Here is a 20,259-nt window from a genome sequence, read left to right as displayed (position 1 = left end):
GAGGAAGAGGAGGAGGAGGAGGAGGAGGAAGGCTCAGGGGACAAAATATCCCCTTCCAAAGCATGCACCTGGTGACTCTTCCAACAAGACCCCAGCCCCTAAAGTTTATGCCACAACACATAAAGCTCTGGGCGATGTTTCCAAGCCAAACTATAACAGTTACTCTTGGCACCTGGAACTCCTGCTTTCTCTCCAGGTGGCTAGCCTCATGTTGGTTCAAGTAAACCTGCAACTTATTTCGCTTTTTGGTGTTTTTTCATTTTTGGTTTTGCAACTTACTTTGAAATGCCAAGAAGTACTAAGATGGGTCGAGGGGCAGGTAGAGGAGTGGATGGATGGGTAAATAAAGCTATGTAATAGCAATTATAGAAACACTAACTGAAGAATCTTAGCGGGCAATCAGAATGACTATCATCAAGGGCTCAAAAGGGCCAGGGATTTAGCTCAGGGGCGCTGCTGCCTGTCTCATAAGCGCAAGGCTCTGAGTTCAATCCCCAGGGTCCCTCCAAAAAAAAAAAAATAGAATTCAAAAAGCAATAAACTCTGGTGAGGACTCAGGTGGAAAGGAGCTCTTCCACTGTGCTGAAGGGAATATCAGTCAGCACCGCCATTGTGGGGACCTCTCTGCAGGCTCCTCAAAGATCTAAAATTAGAGATGCCCTGTGATCTAGCAGCGTCGTTCCTCGGCATGTGCCTGCAGGAATTAAAATCAGCATTTTCTAGGGTTATCTGCTGTGGTGCAATTCACAACAGCCAAGAAATAGAACCGGCCGAGGTGCCCATCAACACACAGCTGGGTAAAGGAAATGTGTTTATGTGTCCTAAGGTGTTATTCTACCATAAAGAACAAAATTACACCCTTTGCAGGGAAGTGGACAGAACCAGAGGTCATCGTGTTAAGCAAAATAAAACACACTCAGCAGGATAAGCATCACGTTTTCCCTAACACGTGGAATCAGAGACTATTATTAGACAAGGAAAAGGGGATGGGAGGCCATAGGGTAAGGAGGGGGTGGATATGACGAAAAAATACCCATGTATAAAAGTATCACATTAAAATCCAATCGTTTGTAAAATCAAGACGTGCTAATAAAAATATTTTTTAAAAAGTATCTCGGTACGGGTCGTCCGCTCCAGAACCAACTTTTTCTGACTACTTGGGAGCTGTGCTAGTGAAACGCCGGGGCTTGGGTGGTGGCCGTTGCCCCCCTGGGGGTGCCTGTGTGATGGGTGAGGTGTGGGAAATTCCCTGCACGACTCCCCAGGACTGGGGCGTGGAGGGAAAGGAGGGGCTCCTCAGAGAGGCTGGGAACAGGGCTGGAGGTCCGGAGAGGCCCCTTCCCGCTGCCCCCTGTCTTGCAGTGGTGACCCCAATGGCCCACAGAGTGACCGCGTGGCCACCCCCCCTTGGGCTGAGTCAGCAAATCATGGAGAACTTGGAGCCCAGCACGGGTTTCCTGGCTGCACAGGCCTCGCTGTCACCCCAGTTTCCAGGAAAATGGCCTGGAGATAGAACAGCCTGACCTTGCCCATCTCCCACCTCTCTCCTCCCGATCCCAGGAAACCCCCTCGCATCCCGAGATCTTCTTCTTGGGAAGGCTGAGGTTTCTGGGGAAGGCCCTGGGGCCTCTCCAAAGCAGGCACAGCCCTGGGCAGCCCAGTCCCCCAGGGAGCGTGTGCCCCTGGCCCCCCTTGTGGCCCCAACCTCTGCCTCTCCTGGGCCCCTGAGCTGGACGCGGATGGCCCGGCTGGCTGGGCTCGGCAGGCACAAAGAGAAAGCCTTGGGCCCCCCGCTTCGTCTCTACACCGTCTCGGCCTCCACCAAGTGGGAATGCCCCCTAGGGTCTGTGGGCAGCTCGGTCACGCCTCCTACAAAGGACGCCCCGTCTCTGGTGGCTCAGAAGGTTGCGGAGGGGCCATGAGCCTCCAGAACTGAAACAGGCACAGATTCTCCCCTGGAGCCTTCGGGATGGACATCCCTGCCCGGGCTTGAATTTAGCCCAGGGAGGCCCGTATCAGATCGCACGTTTGTGTTGTGTTAAAGCCATTAAAATGGTGGTAGCCAGGCGTGGTGGTGCGCGCCTGTCATGCCAGCATTTAGGGAGGCCGAGGCAGGAAGATCACTTCCAGTTTGAGTCCAGCCCGGGCTATAGTGAGTTTGAGGCCAGCCTGAACTCCATAGTGAGCCCCTGTCCCCAAAACACCAAAACAAAACATTGTGGTAGCTTCTCACCGCTCCCACAGGCCACTCATGCAGATCGGATGTCTATAAAATGTGTACTGCGTGTCACGAATTAAGCCGCAGGCTGGGGACACAGTGAGGACCCCAGAGGCCACCCTGTCCCCTGGAGCGCGCATCTCAGTAGGAGGCGGGAAAATTAATAAACGAGCACACCCGGAGGTCACTGGAGGGGAGGTGCCAGCCACACAGGTCCTTGCAGGCTTTGGGGGGGCTTGGTTTTTTCCCCCTAAAAGCCTTTCAGAGCGGTGGTTAACTACAGGGCTGGTGTCCTACCAGAAATACCTGAAAATGTCCCATCTGTTAGAGCCTGACACCCTGGGAGCGGTCCTGTGCCCGAGTGCTGTGTGAGAGAAGTGTGCCTATCCCGACCTCACAGACGGACGCTGAGAAGGCAGCACCCCAGCGTCCAGGGAGCCCGGGATGGAGGGAGGGAGGAGGGAAGGAACCTGAAAAGAATCAAGAGGCCTTTGGGGACACAGAGCTTCCCTAGGACGAATGGATCATTATGTAGTACAAATAGGGACTAATACAAACTTTTAAAACGTAGAAAAGAAACAAAAGTAAAAACCTACGCTCTCCCACAGCATTGTCCCTGAGGGACTGGGCCGAGACTCCCTAAGAGTGGGGCTGGGTCTTGGCTCCCTGGGTCCCTCCGGGGCTGTGCCTGGGTCCCTGAGGGTGGGGTCTAAGGTCCTGACTGGAGGGGCTGGGCTGGTCTTTGAGGGGTTTCCTGGGTCTCCAGGAGGTTAGGGGCCTGGGCCCCTGAGAGGAAGCCTGACTTTAGGAATTCTGGGTTCCTAGGGGCTGGGGGGGGGGTCACCACACAATGTCCCATCCTCTGAGGGAACCTTGGGTTTCCTCAGAAAAACCCTCCCTGAGCATCCCTCAGAAGTCCCAAGGTGGGCAGGCCCAGCCTCCTGGACCTGGGACTCGGCCCTACAGTGCTCTTCTCCGGGTCATGGAGACGCACCCCTAACCTCTCCCCACCCCGTGCAGTGAAGCACAAACCACAAACCCGGGCTCCGTTCCAAGGCTCCAGGAAGGCAGCTCCGCTCTCACCCCACCCACGCACCCTTCCCTCTTCCTGCTGACCCTGCTCTGCATGGGAGCACGGAGGAAAGAGCACGGAGGGTGCTCAGGGCACAATGAGGCCAGCCTCAGTGGGCAGACGGGGGCTCCTGTGCACCCCAGCACGCTGCGCTGAGGCAAAGTCCTGGTGGTTCAGAGTCCTGTGAACTATGGGCCGTGGGCAGCTGGAACCTCAGGCGCAGAGCACAAGGCAGCCATGGCAGGTTGTATGCAGGAGGAAGACATAGTCAGGAGCTGGGTGCGAGAAAGGGACTGAGGAGGGGTCTCAGAGAGACCAAGGAGGGTGTTTCTGCCTCTGAAATAAAGGAGGGGCCATGGGAAGGAAGGGTTAAGACAGATCAAAAATAAGAGGTGTGGAAGTCGGGAGCCAGGAAGGAGGCAGGAAAATACACAGGGCCCTGGTCCATGAGGCAAGGAGCACTGCCGTGATCAGCAGGAGCACAGCCCACACCTGGGCGCAATCCATTCCAAACACATAGGTCTGCTCCATGCTCCATGCACCACAGGCCCCAGGGCCTTTGCACCTACTGTTTCCTCTGCCAGGGACACCATCTTCACAGGCTGGCTCCTTCCCTCTATTCAGGGCTCCCAGCTCAAAGGCGAGCCACTCAGTCAGCCCAGCCGGTACCTGTCACCCTCTGGTCCACTCTGTTTCTCATCACTAACACCCATCTGCCTCTTGAGAACGTTAGGTCTGAGGACAGGAAATTTTTCCATTTTCTGTTTTTATTAGTACCATGCACATTCGCAGTGTGGATGTTTGCTCTCCCTGTGGGGACCCGGTGCTTTGTGTGGCTCATTTAGTGCTGCAATCGTGACAGTGCACAACCCACCACAGTAGGAGCTTGGAAAATGCTTGTTTACTGAGTAAGTGTGGAGAGGGGCGGGGGGAGACGCTGTACGTGGTCACGTGGTCCGGCTGGCGGCTGTGGTGTGCACAGCGGGCACCTGTACCGCACTCAAAGTCTGTGGTGTCTACACTGCAGGTCCATGCTCTGTGCGCGTCCCCCGGGGTACCCGTGTGTTTCTGTGTGCTAACCCACGTCAGCGTGTATCTGTGTGCTTGTGTCGCGGGCGTCTGTGGCTGCACAGGTCACATCGGTGCGGCGATCTGTACTGTGTTTGGGTTGGACGTGCGGTCTTGCGTTTTGTGTCCCGGTTGTGTGGATGTAGTTTCGCCTCTGTGGGGGTGGGGGTTGGTTGTGTGGCGTCTGTTTCGGGGAACTTGCCTCTACCTCGGTGGTGTGTGTGTACGTAGTGTGCATTACTTCTCACGCTGTGTCCTGGGGTCCCTGCCTCCGTGTACGTGCTGTGTGATGTCTGTGGGCTGTACCCGTGGGGGCCATGGTCACAGATCCGTGGTTGGATGGTGCTGTTTGTGCGCCTGTGGGTGTCCGTGTATTTGTTGTGATGCTCGTGTGTTGTGTGTGCGTCTGCGGCTTGGTAGTGCAATGCCTGTGAGTCTGCGTGTGTGCGACTGTGTGTCGGGGGATCCACACTCCACCATCCTCGCGCTGCTGAATCACAGCTGCCCTCCTCTGGGCCCACCCCGCTTCTTCAGAAATTCACTTCCCCACAGCACTGGGGCCCCTGGGGGCTGAGGCTTCCGGGGCTGCACAGGGTGGGGGCAGGACCCGCACCCGTGCCTTCCTCCCCGGGGGAAACCAAGGCATGAGGGCCTCGGGGAATGCTTGAGGCACAGCCCCAAGGCTGAGGGAGTCCCCGGGGCCCCTGGCTTTTGGCACAGATTCCCCTGGCTGGCAGGAGAGGGTCCCGTGTCAGGGGGACCCACGGCGGGGGGACACGCTTAGGCTGAGCGGGCGTCGCGGTCTGCTTCTCCCTCACCCAGTCACCCCCTCCCGGGCCTGCACCTCTTCGCCCTGGCACCCCAGCCCTGCCCCACCGCCTGAAACCGCCCCACAACCCTGCACATGTATGGGCGCAAAACTTCAACTTCACGCAACCGCACAGGTGGACCTTTAGGACCTGATGCGTGATCAGAGGAACAAGACCAAAAGGACACGGGCAGCAGGATTCTGCTTGTGGGTGGCCCTGCAGCCATGAGAGCCACAGAGACAGGAAGTGACAGCTGGAGGGGCTGGGGTGAGAGGGGGGAACAGAATCTCCACCTGGGGAGACCACGGCGTTCTGGAGAAGGCTGCTGGGGATGGCTGGGCAGCGCTGTGAAAGTTGTACAGTTAAATAGAATAGCGATGATGAATTGTATGCTGTGCGCATTTTACCACAATGTAAACAAAATCTGAAAAAGCCTGGCGTGGTGGCGCACACCTGTGATCCCAGCACTCAAGAGGCTGAGGCAGGAGGATCACTGAGAGCTCAAGGCCAGCCTGGGCTACATAGCGAGATCCTGTTTCAAAACAACAAATAAACCAACTAAAAAGCACCCTCCTCTCCGTACCCATGACCACGACTCAGGCTGTAAAACAGCAGTGGTCTTCAGCAGGGTAGGAGTAGGGGTGCTGACCCTCTGCCCCCTGAAATCTAATTGATAAGAGGCCAAGAATGGGGCCGGGTGTCCTGCAGAATGCACAGAGCGGCCCTCGTCACAGGCGCAGACCCATCACCCCCAAGGCCGGCAGTGTGGAAAGTGAGCAACACAGTTTTAGAAGAGCCTCCTCCCACCGGGGCACTGCGCTCCGCACCTGTAAGCGCCACACTCGGGGAGGCTGAGGTGCGGGGATCACAGTTCAAGCCCGGCCAGGGCAACTCATTGAGCTCACAACCCTGACTCAAAATAAAAAGAAGATGAGGGGATCTGAGGAAGTTGCTAGTGCCAGGACCCTCCGCTAACTCCTCAATATAAAAACCAAACAGCTGGACGTGGTGGCGCATGCTTGTCATCCCAGCACTCAGGAGGCTGAGGCAGGAGGATCGCCATGAGTTCAAGGCCAGCCTGAGCTACACAGTAAGACCCTGTCTCAAACAAACAAGGCTTCCTCCTGGAAGCCCTCCCGCCCTTCGCCACCTAACCTACCATGTTCACTCTCTTCCCCTTGGAGATACCAGGAGAGGTGGGACGGGATAGAGTCGGGGGGCTGAGCCCAGGCTGTGTCAGACGAGGCTGGGTCAGGGTCCCCAAGCCCCTTGGTCCCTTTGCAGAGAACTGTCCCGGGTGCTGAGCGGGACCCGTCTGTTTTGCTGATGTCAAGGCTGAGATCAGCTGGGGGATTCCAGCTGGGAACTGTTGGGGGACCTGGAGACGGGAGCCCCAGCTGGCTCCTTCCCAGGAGGCGGTGAGCAGGGCCCCACCCAACTGGGCAACCCCGAACCTGAAAGAACGACCGCCCTCCCCTCGGGCTGGGGCCCACTTCCGCACAGCTTCCTGTTCCCCCAGCAGGCAGGGAGCAGGGGGAAGCGGTGGGGCAGTCATGTGACTCAGTCCCGGGGTGGGGGGGGCCCAGTGTCCTCCAGTCCAAGTGACGTCCAGGCAGGGACCCAGAGGTCCAGCCTGGGAAGGACGCCCTGGGGCTGGGATACCTGATCCTGCAGCACCCTGAGAAGCTCAAAAGCACTGGACTCTGCCAGGCATGGTGGGGCACACCTGTGCCCCCGGAGGCCGAGGCGGGAGGGTTTCAAGGTCAAGCCCAGCTTGGGCAACTTAGTGACTTAGTGAGACCCTGTCTCAAAATTAAAAATAAATAAATAAATATTTTTTAAAAGGGCAGGAAATAGCTCAGCACAAAGGCCCTGGGTTCAGTCCCTAGTACTATTTTTTAAAAAAGAGGGGGAAAGGGGAAGGGAAAAGAAACGAAAAGACCAAACTCCCTCCCAGCCCACCCAGGACCAGGCTCTCCAGCCTGTGCCCTGAACACCTCCCGACGGGAACTTGTCCCCAAGTCTCCTCTCCCTCCTGCACACCGGGAGAGCAGCCAGGAGAGGCCCCAACCACAGCAGGCCCTGCACCCGGCCCCACCAAAGCCTGTCCCTCTCCAAGCCCACCTGGGCCTCCAGCCCTCAGCTCCCTTGGGGCCAGGCGGCTGCTCCTTAACGCTCCTCCTGCAGGTCTCGTCCCTGGACAGCCTGCTGTCCATCCCCCGGCCTGTCCTGGTGCCCACCACGGCCCCCAGCCCCAAGGATCTGCACCCTCCTGGCTCCCACAAAAGCCCCACAGTGCCCAGCACAGCCAGCAGCTCCAGCCACGGCTCCCCTGGCCTTGCTCCTCCTGGCCGTCCCCGTACCTGGCCATCATCACCTGACTCCCTCAAGAGCAGCGGAGCCCTCAGGCCACCAGAGTTGCCGGCCTGCTGCCGGGGTGACGGGTGAACGACATGCTCTCTGCTGTTCTGGGGGGCACCATCCAAGAGACAGTCCGGCCAGATGGGTGTCCCGCCCAGCCGAGTCTGGCTTGAGAGGTGGATTGTGGAGACGCAGGAGGCCGTCTTCCAGCACGAAAGGCACAGGAGGGGTCGTGGGAAGGGACAGTCCCACTCCCCTGGGAGTGAGGAGGGGCTTAGGGGGTGGGGGCCCCTTTCACGGGAGAAGAGCAGGTTGCCAATGGGAGGCTGGGTAGCATCCTGGCAAAATCCCAGCTCTGGTGTCCACGAGCCGTGTGACCTCGGGCAAGGTAATTTACCTCTTCGGGCTTTGAATCTTTCACTCATAGGCGACACCACTAAGGGGGCGTCCGACTCCTAGGATGGTTGTGAAAATCAGATTTGTCAGCCCACACAGGAGCCTGATCGTTCCCGGCCACACACACCTGTCCTATCTGGCCCGAACGCAGGCCAGTTTCTCCCTCGGTCCTTGCCTCCTTCTTTTCCACAGTAGCTCAGGGACCTAGTACATATTTGCCTGATTCTAATCTCGACTCAGCCCCCTCACTTCCTGGGGCATTTTAGGAACGCGATCAGCATCGCTGGGTCTCAGTGAGCCGGCCTACCTGAGAACTGAGGTAAGAATAGCCCGGACTTTCCCCGGTGGTGGGGAGCACGCGCCAGGAAAGGCCATGGGACTGCGGTGTTGGGGGGGCAGTGAGGGGGCCATAATCAGGTCGGTGGAGCCAGAAGCCACCAGCTTTCAGAAGAAAGCGCATCTCCCGCTGCTGAAACCTCTCACTGCTTGGGCCCGCTGACCTCTGTGTCTGGCCCACCGGCAGGTCGAGACAGCTCCAGCTCAGGTGAGTGCACGGCCTTGTGTGACTGCACAGCCCTGCGTGACTGCACGGTCCTGTGTGACTGCACGGCCCTGTGTGACTGCACCTGCTCTGTGCGGGACAGAGTAGCCGTCGTGATAAAAGTGAAAGCCACAGCTGGGCAGGGGCGTGAGGCGTGGGTGCTCTGGGGGCTGACTGACTGTACAGAGCACTGGGGAGCCACGGAAGGTGGCAGGCCACGACAGGACCTCTCAGCACAGAGACTTGGGCAGATGTCAGGATCCCGCCAGCAGACGTGGCTCCAGGCGGCCCGTGGAACAGGCTTCCAGGTCCAAGGTCCCAGGTTCGAGGCCCCACTTCCCTTGCTATGGGAGGCGGTTGACTGATTTACCTTCAAGGCGGGGCAGTTAGGATGCTCCCTGGGTCCCCAGGTTTATTGAGCACCTACTATGTGTTTGCCATGCCAGCAGGGTCAGCACTCCTGTTTGCTCCATTTACAAGTGAGTAAACTGAGGCAGTCATCCAGGGAGGAGCTGGGATCCCACCCACACGTACCCACCTTGGGTTCCGGCATGGTGACAGCCCCGTGCTCCTCCCATGCTGGCAGAATGGGACTGAGCTACCGCTCATCAGATCCTGGCTGGCTCACACTCCCACCACCCCAGGCTCAGAGAGGGCGAGCCGCTTGTCCACAGTCACACAGCAAGGCGGGGGCAGCCACTGAGCCCCAGTTTGGCCTCCTTTGACACAGTGCTTGCTCTAAAGTTGAAGAACTCTGAGTGTGTTGGAGGAGAAGGACGCGGAGGCCAGGCAACAGTCTGCATTTTTAGCAGAACTGGATGCTTGATAAACATTTAGGATCTGAAGGCCCCCTGCACAAAGAAAGCCCCACCTGCATTAGTAAACCATCCAGTCCTGGCACAGCCTCATGGGTGGGATGCTATTTTCTCTCCCATTTTTCAGAGCAGAGAATGAGGTTCAAGGTTGAGCTGCTATATACAAATTCATAACAGCTAAATTTTACAAGTGGCCTATATGCCCATCAACAGATGGATGAAGAAAAGGTGGTGTTTACACAGTGGAGTACTATACTGCCACGAAAAAGGATGCATGAGTCATTTGTAAGAACATGGATGTAGCTTGAGACCATAATGTTTGCTGGAATAAGTCAGACACATGGGCTTAAAAACTGCATGATTTCTCTTATATGAGAAACCCAAGGCACAAAGTGTTTAAAGAGCAAAATAAGAGGTAGAAGTTTTCGGAGATTTTTTGAAAAAGACCCGGGGATGGGAAGAGATCGGGGGGCGGGGGAGATGTAAAAAAGATTAAGATGCGATATGCACCCATTCCCCACACTACAAACACTAACGGAAAAACCATAAAGAATAAAAGAAAAGCTGGCCGAGGCTGCAGCGGATTTAGTCAGAGCTGCGGCATTCTGGGTGTTGTCCATGTTCCCACGAGCACCGGACAGGAATTATTAATACCGCATTCTGCGGCGGAAGAAGCCGCACGGAGATGAAACCCCTCCCAGGCTCTCCCAGGTGCGACTTCACCGTTCACGGAGCACGGCCAGGGCCGTGTGGCCTTGGTCTCGGGCTGGTGAGACCCTGCCAGCCGTGTCTCCCGCTCGCCACAAGACTGACTTTGGCTGAGGAACTGAATCAAAGTCAGCGCATACCCCCAAGTAACGGAGGCTGACAACAAGGGCCCCATGTCTCCTCCTAAACTTTGCTGAAACCTAGATCCCCGCCGAAACCACAACAGGTGACTGAAAGAACAGCCTGGACAGGTAGAGAGCACCCCGTCACCGGGAGAATCCAAGCAGGACTGCCATGGACGAGAATCAATACTCAGGTGAGAGGGCTCTTTTGTGGGGACTCGGGAGATAAGGGGGTGCTCCCCAGCCCCTCTCGGGCCAGGAGGGTGATTTTTTTTTTAAAGAAAAACCCAAGGGTTGGGTAGGGAGTTGAACCCCGAGCTACCGAGCTCCTGGCCCAGAGCCCGGCAGGAGAGGGACGCAGAGGGCCCCTCCTTCCCGACAACTCCCTCTGCACAAAATGCACCCCCGGCTGGCACTGGCAGCCCGATGGCGTCGGAGGCCGCGCGGGACAGCGGCTCGGAGCGCGCGGGGCCCCGCACGATGATCCCGGAGGGGCCAGGTCAGCCTGAGAGCCAGACCTAGGGACGGCGACGGAGGACACTGCTCCGGCTCTGGGAGGGACCCGGACGGGACGGGGCGGGCAGAGGGCCGGGGTCCCCCCAACCCGGACAGCCTCCCCTACGCCCTCCTCCTTCCCCGCCAGAACCGGGAGAGTTCTTCGATCTTCCCAGGAAGAGGCGCTGCCGGCGGGGGCTGCAGCTCGCGCTGCTGGGGCTGCTGACCGCGGCGCTCTGGGCGGGGCTGCTGACCCTGCTTCTTCTGTGGCGTGAGGACCCGCAGCCCCGGGGCCCCGACTCAGCTCCTGGGAGCCCATTTCCCCAGCTTGTCCCCGCCACCCCGTCCCCCGCGCCGGGTCACCCCAAAACCTTCCTCCCGGGCTGCAGGGTGGGGTGTGAGCGGCCGGGACGCCCGCCCCATCGCCCCTTCCCCTGTCCCCCGCTGTCCAGACTGGGACACCCTGAAGAGTTTTAAACGGCTGGAAGTCACTGCCGCCCAGAACGGTAATGGGGGGCCCTGGGTTGGGGCGGGGGTGGAAGTGAAGGTCTCTGTAGGCCTAGGGTGCTCCCTTCCCCAAGGGGAGAGAGAGAGACGCCAGGAGGCTTGAAGTCCCTAGAACGATGTGAACTTCGCAGCTGGAACCCGCTTGTGCCCCAGTTTCCGCCCCTGTAAAATGGGTGCGACTTTGGTGCCGTGAACTAATGGGCAAAGCTGCGGAAACAATGACTTGTAGGACTTTATGTTGGGATGTTATACCGACTTCTGGGTGAGGAGAGAAAGCACACTGTATTATTGTGCCTTCCGGAATGTTGCCATCTCCCACCATCCCCCTACCCCCCAAAAATATGAAAAACAAAAAGCCACCACGATGCTTCTACGTGGAGGAGGTGCTGCCCCTGGGGTGCAGTGCAGCTCAAGGTCCTGCCACGGTGGCTCCCGGGACACCTCTTTTCTCCGCTGCTCCAGTGTCTCGATTCTCCAAGGAACTGCAGAGGCACCACAGTGAGCAGATGGCCCAGAAGACCCAGGGTGAGTGGCCGCTGCGGCCGGCCCGGAGGGAGACGGGCCCGGGGTGAGCACAGGCCAGGCTGCACGAGGCCAGCTGAGGCCCCCCCACCCCTGGGAACTGCAAAGCGAGCGGGCAGCACTTGAGACCCGGGGGGGGGGACCCCGCTGACACCGTCCCTCCTGTCACCAGCGGCACTGATGTCACAGACCGTGCAAGAGCTCCGGGCCCAGCAGCAGCAGATGAAATCCCAGGGTGAGAGCTTGGTGGGACCTCGGGGCTGGGGCGACCTCTGGCCCACGCCCCACGCGGGTCCCCCCTGAGCCCAGCCCTCCCTCTCACACCCAACAGACTCCGAGCTCTCCTGGAACCTGGACAGACTTCAGGAGGATATGGGCAGCATTAAGTCGCAAAGTGAGCCTGGGAGGGTCGTGGGGAGCAGGGGCCGGGACAGTGGGTCGCACAGTGCTAACCCCCCACGCCTGGTCCCTTAAGATTTGAACCAGAGGCGCTCGGCCTTGGATTCGCTGGGAAGACTGAAGGAAGAGGTGGCGAAGCTGTGGATGGAGATTCAGGCATCCAGGGGTGAGTGTGCCTGGGGGTGGCCGCCAGCAGGGTCCCCCAGGGGCCGAGGAGGGGATGTGTGCAGTGACTGACAAGGCCGCGGGGCTGGCCGCATCCTTCCCTGGGTGGCAGGGGCGGCGGGGACATTGGCCCCCGGAAGCCAGCAGGCTGCAAGAGAGCAAAGGCTGTGCCCTCGACGTGCGGTGGAGACCAGGCTTTCACAGCCCTGCCATCCACCCCACCGGCAGCCCAGCCTTGACCTGCTCTTGGGTTTTGGTCTTCTACCCCTGGGAAGCCCCGGCTGCCACAACTGAGTAGAAGAGGAAGCCTTGCTTGGTGGGAGAGTCCGGTCCCCAGAGACACGGCATAGCTTTGGGAATACCAGCAGGAAACCCCACTGGGACGCTGGGTCACGCTCACCCCGACACACGTCCCCATCCCTGCTCCTTCCCAAATCTGGACCCAGGGCCTGAGGTGTGAGCCCAGCTCTGGGTCTGCCTCGGGATAAACGTCACAAAAAACGGTCACCACCAGCACATCATCATCATGACTATTAACTAAGACACTGTCTCCGTGTTGCTCCGCCTGGCCTCAAACTTTACAAACTCCCGGGCTCAAGCGGTCCTCCTGCCTCAGCCTCCAGAGTAGCCGGTTCTACAGGTGCCTGCCACCACATCCAGCCCTCGAAGCTCCCTTCAGAGATCCAGAGGTGCTCTCTCTCTGTTTTAATCCTGCATCTCCACGGGGCTGAGCTTTGATTACTATGGCGTGGGTCAGAGGTACATCTGATTCACGCTGCCGTGGATACCCAAGCCCCATTAAAAAAAACCCAAGCCAATTTTAGTCCTGGTAGTGCCCAGGGACAGAGCACTGCGTACCATGCCGGAGACCAACTGCCATCCCAGCTCCTCAGAAAAAGGAAGTATTTTAAAGCAAAAGAGAATCCATCCAGTAACGGCAGATTTCACCTCCCACCTTGGGGTCTTGGTGACAGTTACGGTGTCTGAGTTTCCCCCAGGTGGGGAAAGGGGAGAGAGACCAAGCTGGCCCCGGGTGGAGGACTTTGGGACCCCTCCCCGAAGCCTCCTTTTCCTTTCCCGTGGGCTCTCAGGGTCGGTGCCTCTGAAAAGAGGAAACCACCACCACTTCCCAAAAGGGGCTGGAGCACTGAGGGGGGTGGTTTGCTAGCAGCAACAGTGGCCGGGGACAGCGGGTGAGCTGGCCACGGTGTGGGCATGGCTGGTGTGGTTGGCAAGCCCAGGACGGGCAGCGGTTGGTGCCTGTGTTCGCATGAGTGACGCTGACCTCGGAGGTGTCCGCGGTGACGGTGTAGGGGGTCGAGGTGTTGAGAATGTCAGTGTCAAGTTGAGGAGTTTCTGACCGTTACGTCTTCCTAGTGGTGACAGGCGAGGTGCTTCTGGCTGTGAGGTGTCTGTGGTGATGTTGGTGGCAGTGGAGAGGCTGCTACCCCTGAGGTAGTGATGGCGATGGTGTTGGTCTTTGGCTAACCTTGGAGGAATCCGCGGCCATGGTGCTGGTGGTTGACGTGTTTGTGACAGCCGTGGTTGCTGAGTTTGTAGTGATGGTGGCCGATGATGGTGGTTAGTGTCTGCGGCAATGGCGGGTGAGGTGTTTGTCAGAATCACGGTAGTCGAAATGTTTGTGGCGAGGGTGGTTAAGGTGCTTCTGGCAACAGTGAGTGAGGTGTTGGTGGTGACGATGGTGATCCGGGTGTCTGTGGGGATGGTGGCTGTTTGACAGTGATGGTGTTTGAGGTGCTTCTGGTGACCATGGTGGCTGAGGTGCTGCTGACCCTGGAGGTGCTCGTGGGGAGGGGCTGCTGGCAAAGCTGTGCTTGCGGCTGAGCTGTCCCTGGCCATGGCGCTGACCTTAACCCTGAGACGTCTGGCCATGGCACCGGTGGCTGAGGCGGCCCCACTAGGGAGCTGGTCCTACACCATGGGCAGCATGACAGCCCCAGGGAAGCTGGCCAGGCGCATCGCCCGTCAGGCTCCGGGTGGGTCTGCTATTAGCCCAGACCCAGTGAGTCCGGGACAGACTCTGACACCTGCTGTGCCCCTCACCCCACGCCTCTCCTCCATGTGCAACCCCAGGCTCCGACTGCAGCACTTGCCCCGAGCAGTGGGTCAACTTCCAGCAGAAGTGCTACTACTTTGGCGAAGGCGCCAAGCAGTGGGTCCAGGCCCGGTTCACCTGCGATGACCTGGAAGGCCGACTGGTCAGCATCCACAGCCAGGAGGAGCAGGTAGCCTGGGCTCTGCAGAAGCTGTGGTCGGTGGGGGTCAGGAGGACACCCCTGTAAGTGGACGGGAGGGACCCAGCCCCACGCCGGGCCTCCAGTCCTGTCCTGCCCCCTAGGACTTCCTGACCAAACATGCCAACAAGGAGGGCTCCTGGATTGGCCTGCGGGACCTGGACGTAGAGGGGGAGTTTATCTGGATGGATGGGAGCCCTGTGGACTACAGGTGAGTCGGGGTCCCGGGCAGACTGGGGGGAGAGGCGCTCCCCTGAGGCTCGGTGAAGGACTCGAGGCTACTGGTGAAGAAGTCCTGGAGTCGGGGCCCAGAGAGGGGCCTCTCCAGCCCACAGGGAAGTAACAGGCAGGGCTCGGGGAGGGAGAATCTGGGAGAAGGGGGTGTGGAACCGCGGAGGGGCCTCGTCCAGACCCAGGGAGGTGCAACCTGTGAGGACAGGGACTATGGATGAGGCCCAGCCCCAGAGCAGCCGCCCCCCCACCTGACTCAGAGCCTTTCCCGCAGCAACTGGCAGTCAGGGGAGCCCAACAACGCCCAGGGAGAGGACTGCGTGATGATGCAGGGCTCGGGGAAGTGGAATGACGCCTTCTGCCGCAGCTGGCTGGACGCCTGGGTGTGCGAGCAGCTGGCCACGTGCGGGTCACCCACCCCGTCGGACGCCACAGATGATTCACGGGTCTCTGGCTTGGGCTCTGGTTCAGCACACAGCCCCTGACAGTGCCGCCGCCTCACTCTGATCCCTCCCACCTCCCTCCCTCTTGATCCTAGAAACAGCCAGACCCAGAGCCAGGCCCCGAGGACCCCCAACCTCAGCCTGGACGCCACTTTGTGGCTCAAAGGTCCCCACGACCTTTTGCTCCCACCCGAACTGAGACACTGACCCTTCCCGCCCCCGTCCCTTGCTCCTTCAGCCCAGCTGGCCATCACCCCCTACCTGCCTTCGAAGGCTCACGACCGTCCCCGCTGGCAAGCTCGTTGCCCACTGGGGTGTAGACTGCCGGCCCAGCCATCCAGGGAGCTGTGGAGAACACAGACCTCTCACCTAGGACCCCACCTCGTCCGGTGTCCCCTCCGCTGCCACCCCACTCCTCAGCACGACAGGATACACCCCACCGCAGCTTGGGCAGCAAGTCCTCCTGGCCACCTGCACCAGCGACACGGGACAATGAGGTCGCAGCGGGGTGGAAGGTGGGAACCCACTGGCCTGAGACCACTTCCCCCCCACACCCCACCCCCTCCAAGACCAACTGTGAGAATCCAGAGCAACTGAAGTGGAGTCCACGCCTTCTCCACCTGAGTTTCCTCCTCTTACTAGAATGTACTAGGGGCCCTGGGGACGGAGACCCTGGGGTCTAATGAGCCCCAGGAATACTGTGGGGGGCACTGCAGGTCCCCAGAGCAGACAGAGTCCCGCAGTCCGGAACGGCAGAGGAAGGGGCCTCAGTTCACACACAGAGGAAGCTGTCTGCAGACCGGACCACGCCAGCCGGCCGCTCAGCCAGGTGCCGCTGGGCCCGCTGGGCCCGGAGAGGTTCAGGGCTCACTCGCTCTTTCCCTCAACACCTCCAAGTCCCATCCATCTTCACAACCAGCTCCTCACCCCTTCCCATCACCTCCGCTCGTCTATTTTCGTTTGTTGGATGTGAGATGGACGCTTGCTACGTGGCCTAGGCTGGCCTTGCACTCCTGGGCTCAAGCAACCCTCCTGCCTCGGCCTCCACATGCACTCAAACCACAAAAGTGCACCACCATGGGCAGCTGTCTCCCTCTTCAGTGCCCCAAGTTTCCTTCCAGCTCGGAAGAAACCGAAGTCCTACAGGGTTCCCGTGTGCAGGCTCCTCACCCTTCCCCGACCCCTGCCCAATCCGGCTCAATGCGTTGGTCTTTGCTCTTGGGGGGTAGGGCCTGTCCCGAGTTAACTGCCCCCCTTTAAAACAGCACCCCATTTGGGAATAGAGCTCAGGGGCTGCCGCGCATGCACAAGGCCCTGGGTTCAAGCCCTAGCACCAAAGAATAAAATTTTAACAACAGTACTATGGCCCCACTCCTCCTGTCCCTTTTTCTTCCTGGGATTACAGGCGTGTACTGCCGTGTCTGGTCAGATTTCCCCTTGAACAGGACACATCTCTGGCCCGTCTGTGCCTGCCCTCCCGCTTCAGACTAAAAGCGGGGGAGGCACCTTTTCCTTCTTCCCAGCTGAGTCTCCAAATTCTGGCTCATAGCGGGTACCCCGTAAACATTCGACAAAGTCAACCTGTGGCAATGGATGGGTGGAGCCTGCTTCACGGCCCACGGAAGGGTGGTGCAGCTGCCTGGCTCAGCGTGGCCTGTGCTGGGCTCTGGGCTCGTCTTCTACTTCCCTCCCCTGCCGGCCTGGGGTCTCCAAGGAGACCTCGCAGCCCAAAGTAGCCGAAGTCAGCGACGCTGCAACTGTAAGCCATCCGATCGCAGGCTCTTAGCCTCTTGCCCCAAACGAGGACCAGCCCAACCCTGTAGCTTATCCAGACCCTCTCCCTTCTCTGAGGTGCCCTGCTCATCCACAGCTAGAGGGCACAGACCTGGCCCTGCGCTTCCAGCTTGTACGCGGTCCCGTGAGCCCCTCCCCTCCCTGGCCCGGCAGAGCTGGATGTCACTGCAGCTTCCTGCCTTCCGCCCAGCTCCCCTGCACCAGGCCCTGGAAGCCATTCTGGCCAGCATCCCCACATCCTGCCGGGGGCTGCCAAGTCCAGACTCCTACGTTTCCCTCCACGACACAGCTTCCCAGGCACCTTACCCACACCCTTCTGTTCCCACCGGCTCCAACCCCTCCTCCAGGCCTCCGGCTTCTCTCCAGACTGACCGCCACACCTGCACACACTGCAGCTTCCTCAACTCGGCCCCTTGACTCCAGACCCGAGCTGCCATCCTGCCAAGCCTCTCCCAAGCCCCCAGGTGCCCTGCCTCCCACAACCCACACTGCTCCATGCCTGACTCTGTGCTACGAGTTCCATTTATGCTGCCCGTGCTTCCTCCTCACCAACATGCCGGCACCCACCCCAACGATCACCTCTGGCTGGGATGGCGGCAGCACCCCTGACCCGGCCCCAGAGCAACCCCAACATCACATGGAAAATCTCCACCCACCCTGACTTTAAACCCTTCTCTTACACTGAAGGGACCCAGCTAAAGTTTCCAAAAGTTCCTTCTCAAGAACAGACTTATGTGGATCCCGGAGAGAGAGGGAAAGAAATGAAGAGGGCCAGGGATGAAGCTCAGTGGCACGGCGCCCACCTCACAAGCACAAGGTCCCGAGTTCAATCTCTGGTACGAGAAAGAAAGAAAGAAATGACCTAATTTCCCCTAAAAATCAGGAGAGGTTTCCTGGGAATAGGTGGTGGTCATGCCTGACATGAGATCTTGTAACTTTCCAAAACGGAAAATGTGTTCAGGTATCCACTGTGTGTTTTACAACTTAAAAGCATTTTGAATGCCCAGGGAACTCTGGACTCCCATCCCATGACCGGCAGGTCTCCAGAGCGTGGTTCCTGGAGCAACCAGCAGCTCCCGGCAATGCGTCACAGATCCTAATCCTCAGGCACAGCCCAAATCCACAGAATCTGGGACTTGGGGGTAGGCCCCAGCTGTCTGTGACGTAGGAGCCCTCCCGGCGGTCCCGACCCCCTAAAGTACTGCTTCTCACGCTAAGGCACACAGGAACTCCTGGGAACTGTGCCACAGTGCAGGCTGGTGCAGGAGGTCTGGGCGGAGCCTGAGCTTCTGCACCGACAAGTTTCCCAGGCACTGCTGACAGTGCTGGTCCAAGGACCCCAGTCTGGGAGCAGAGAAGTCCTAAGAGGCAGCGGGACAACCACTCTGTTTCCCAGGAACACGGCCACACCCGTTCCACTACTGTTCTCTGTGGCTCCCTTCCCACCATCAGACGAGCACCTGGACTGCATCACACAAACTTTTACTCTCTGCTTCCTGAAAGCCCCTGGTCTATCTGAGCCTGACACCTTCCCCCCCACCGGCCCACTCTCCAGCCGGCCTGCAAACCACCGCAGCCGAGTCCTGAAAGTCCGGCATCTCCACCGGCCCCTTCTCCCTTGTCTGTCTCCCCACTACCCACCCCAGACCCTCCCCGCTCCCCATCTATTATAAATACCCTTGGGCTCTGGCCTCCCTCGCCAGCTTGGGACCTGGTCGAGGTGTTGAGTGGACGTCCGAGGCCCCCACACAAGACAGGAGACACGCGTGGGAAGGGGCCTCCACATCCTTTATCTCGCTCGGGGTCAGCGGCCCTCCAGGGCCCGGTCCCTGGCGATGACAGCCTCTTCGAACTTGATCATGAGCGTGGTCCCCTTGTGCCAGTGCGCCGTGACCTTGGCGGGAAAGCCGCTGTGAGTAAGCACGGCCTCCACGATGCCCGCTGTGAAGCTGGCGCAGTTGAGCGTGCTGTTCTCCTTGGGCACGGAGATGTAGGTGTTGATGAGCGGCTCCCGCTCAATTATGTAGAAGGTGCGGGCGTCATCGTTGGCCTGCTCCAGCTTGTCGGCTTCTTTGCCGAAGAGCGCCTTCCACACGGCGCCCTTGACGAACAGCAGCGCGCCCAGCACCTTGGTCTCGCGCCGAGCGCCCTTCTCCCGCGCCACCAGCGCATCCAGCACACGCGCGCCCACCTGGCGGCCCAGCGCGGCCAGCCGGGCCTGCAGCTCGGCCACCGAGAAGACGCGGCTCTGACAGTGCTGCACCAGCTCGGAGAAGAGCAGCGCGAAGGCGCTCAGGCTCACCTCGGTGCGCGGCCGCACCAGCGCGCGCTCCAGCAGCGCCGACTTCCCGCGCGTGAAGCGCGCCTCCATACCTCCGCCACCCTGTATGGAGACCAGCACACCTGGTGTCAGGGGCGCTGGGGAGGACAGACCGGAGGGGGGGACCTCGAGGGGACCCTGGGAGGACGTCTTCTCTCCGGCACTGTGCACTCGCCCACCCTAACGGAAGACAGAATAACTGGGCGAAGAGAGAACGTGTGTGTATCGGGGCCTGAAGGGCTGGGGCTTTGGAGAACAGGAGATCCAAGGGCCAAGCCAGGAGGCACAGGGGAGTGGCCCAACCCCGCCCTATGGGCAGCGTGGATCTGTCACCCGGGGAGCCTGCCATGACCTGGATGAGTTCTGAATAAGGAGCCCAGAGATGTTGGGGCTTCCATGCCCAAACTCTTCGAAACTACAGAGAGGTGCACGGTCACCTGACTTGGGAAGCCAGGAGAGGGTGCTGTAGTCCTTACCTGGCAGGGCACAAAGACACAACCGACGGTGGAGGGGAGGGAAAAGGGGTCACCTAGCCCCATCCTCGCCCGTCTCGGGGTGAGGCCCGTGGGGAAAGGGGTCCGGCTCCCGCCGTGTACGGCTGGAGAGGGGCGTCTGGGAAGGGTCCGCGAGGCGGACCAGCAGGACGAGGGGTGGACGATGGGAGCGGGAGCGACGAGACCCCCTCACCTCACCAGCTGCAGCGGGGAAGGTGGGCTGAGCTGCTGCAGGGCCGGGACCCTGACACCCCGGAACCCCAAGACCGCCGCCCCAGCCCTCCAGGCCGGGGAGAAGCCCACCCTGCTCATAACCCCCAGGGGGGAGCCGAAGCGCAGAGACCGGGGCCCGCGGAAGCAGAGGCGCTGACTCGGCACTCACAGACCAGCAGGAAGGGTCGGGGAGAGGACGACACGCGACACAAAACGGGGCCACCAGCCCGCGGGGGCTCACCCGGAACTGCGGCGGTGGCTCCGGCCGATCTGCTTTACGGCGCCGAAAAAGGGGCTGCGTGCGCAGGCGA

At 59.7% G+C, this 20,259-nt stretch overlaps 2 protein-coding genes across 4 annotated transcripts; one reads left to right on the top strand and one right to left on the bottom strand.

Moving 5' to 3' along the window:
• Positions 1-9,715: 9,715 nt before the first annotated feature.
• On the top strand, positions 9,716-16,297 carry Fcer2 (Fc fragment of IgE receptor II). Its single transcript, XM_010605616.3, has 10 exons — positions 9,716-10,609; positions 10,754-10,876; positions 11,058-11,111; positions 11,575-11,637; positions 11,807-11,869; positions 11,966-12,028; positions 12,110-12,199; positions 14,293-14,444; positions 14,558-14,664; positions 14,959-16,297. The coding sequence occupies exons 1-10, from the start codon at positions 10,537-10,539 to the stop codon at positions 15,167-15,169; spliced, it is 999 nt and encodes a 332-aa protein (XP_010603918.1). The 5' UTR covers positions 9,716-10,536; the 3' UTR covers positions 15,170-16,297.
• A 2,393-nt stretch (positions 16,298-18,690) lies between these two features.
• Trappc5 (trafficking protein particle complex 5) lies at positions 18,691-20,253 on the bottom strand. Of its 3 annotated transcripts, none has more exons than XM_010605614.1 (2): positions 20,190-20,253; positions 18,691-19,304 (listed from the first exon to the last, which is right to left on the bottom strand). In XM_010605614.1, exon 2 carries the CDS (start codon positions 19,290-19,292, stop codon positions 18,726-18,728), a length of 567 nt encoding a protein of 188 aa, XP_010603916.1. In that variant the 5' UTR covers positions 19,293-19,304; positions 20,190-20,253; the 3' UTR covers positions 18,691-18,725. The 3 variants fall into 3 exon arrangements, with proteins under 3 accessions (XP_010603916.1, XP_010603917.1, XP_010603914.1); XM_010605615.3 differs by having other exon boundaries at positions 20,118-20,207; XM_010605612.3 differs by having other exon boundaries at positions 20,039-20,206.
• Between the last annotated feature and the right edge of the window lie 6 nt (positions 20,254-20,259).

This window comes from Fukomys damarensis, unplaced genomic scaffold (genome assembly GCF_012274545.1).
Source record: "Fukomys damarensis isolate Sample0158 unplaced genomic scaffold, DMR_v1.0_HiC HiC_scaffold_37, whole genome shotgun sequence".
Lineage (NCBI taxonomy): Eukaryota > Metazoa > Chordata > Mammalia > Rodentia > Bathyergidae > Fukomys > Fukomys damarensis.
The sequence above is the reverse complement of the archived record's forward strand: the minus strand, read 5'-3'. Positions and strand labels throughout refer to the sequence as shown.

Bases quoted from the DNA above. Each gene is read 5' to 3' on its own strand.
- Fcer2 (XM_010605616.3), top strand. From the start codon at position 10,537: ATGGCGTCGGAGGCCGCGCGGGACAGCGGCTCGGAGCGCGCGGGGCCC. The intron at 11,112-11,574 runs GTAATGGGGGGC...CCGCTGCTCCAG, and splicing joins AGTCACTGCCGCCCAGAACG to TGTCTCGATTCTCCAAGGAA. The intron at 12,029-12,109 runs GTGAGCCTGGGA...TGGTCCCTTAAG, and splicing joins GGGCAGCATTAAGTCGCAAA to ATTTGAACCAGAGGCGCTCG.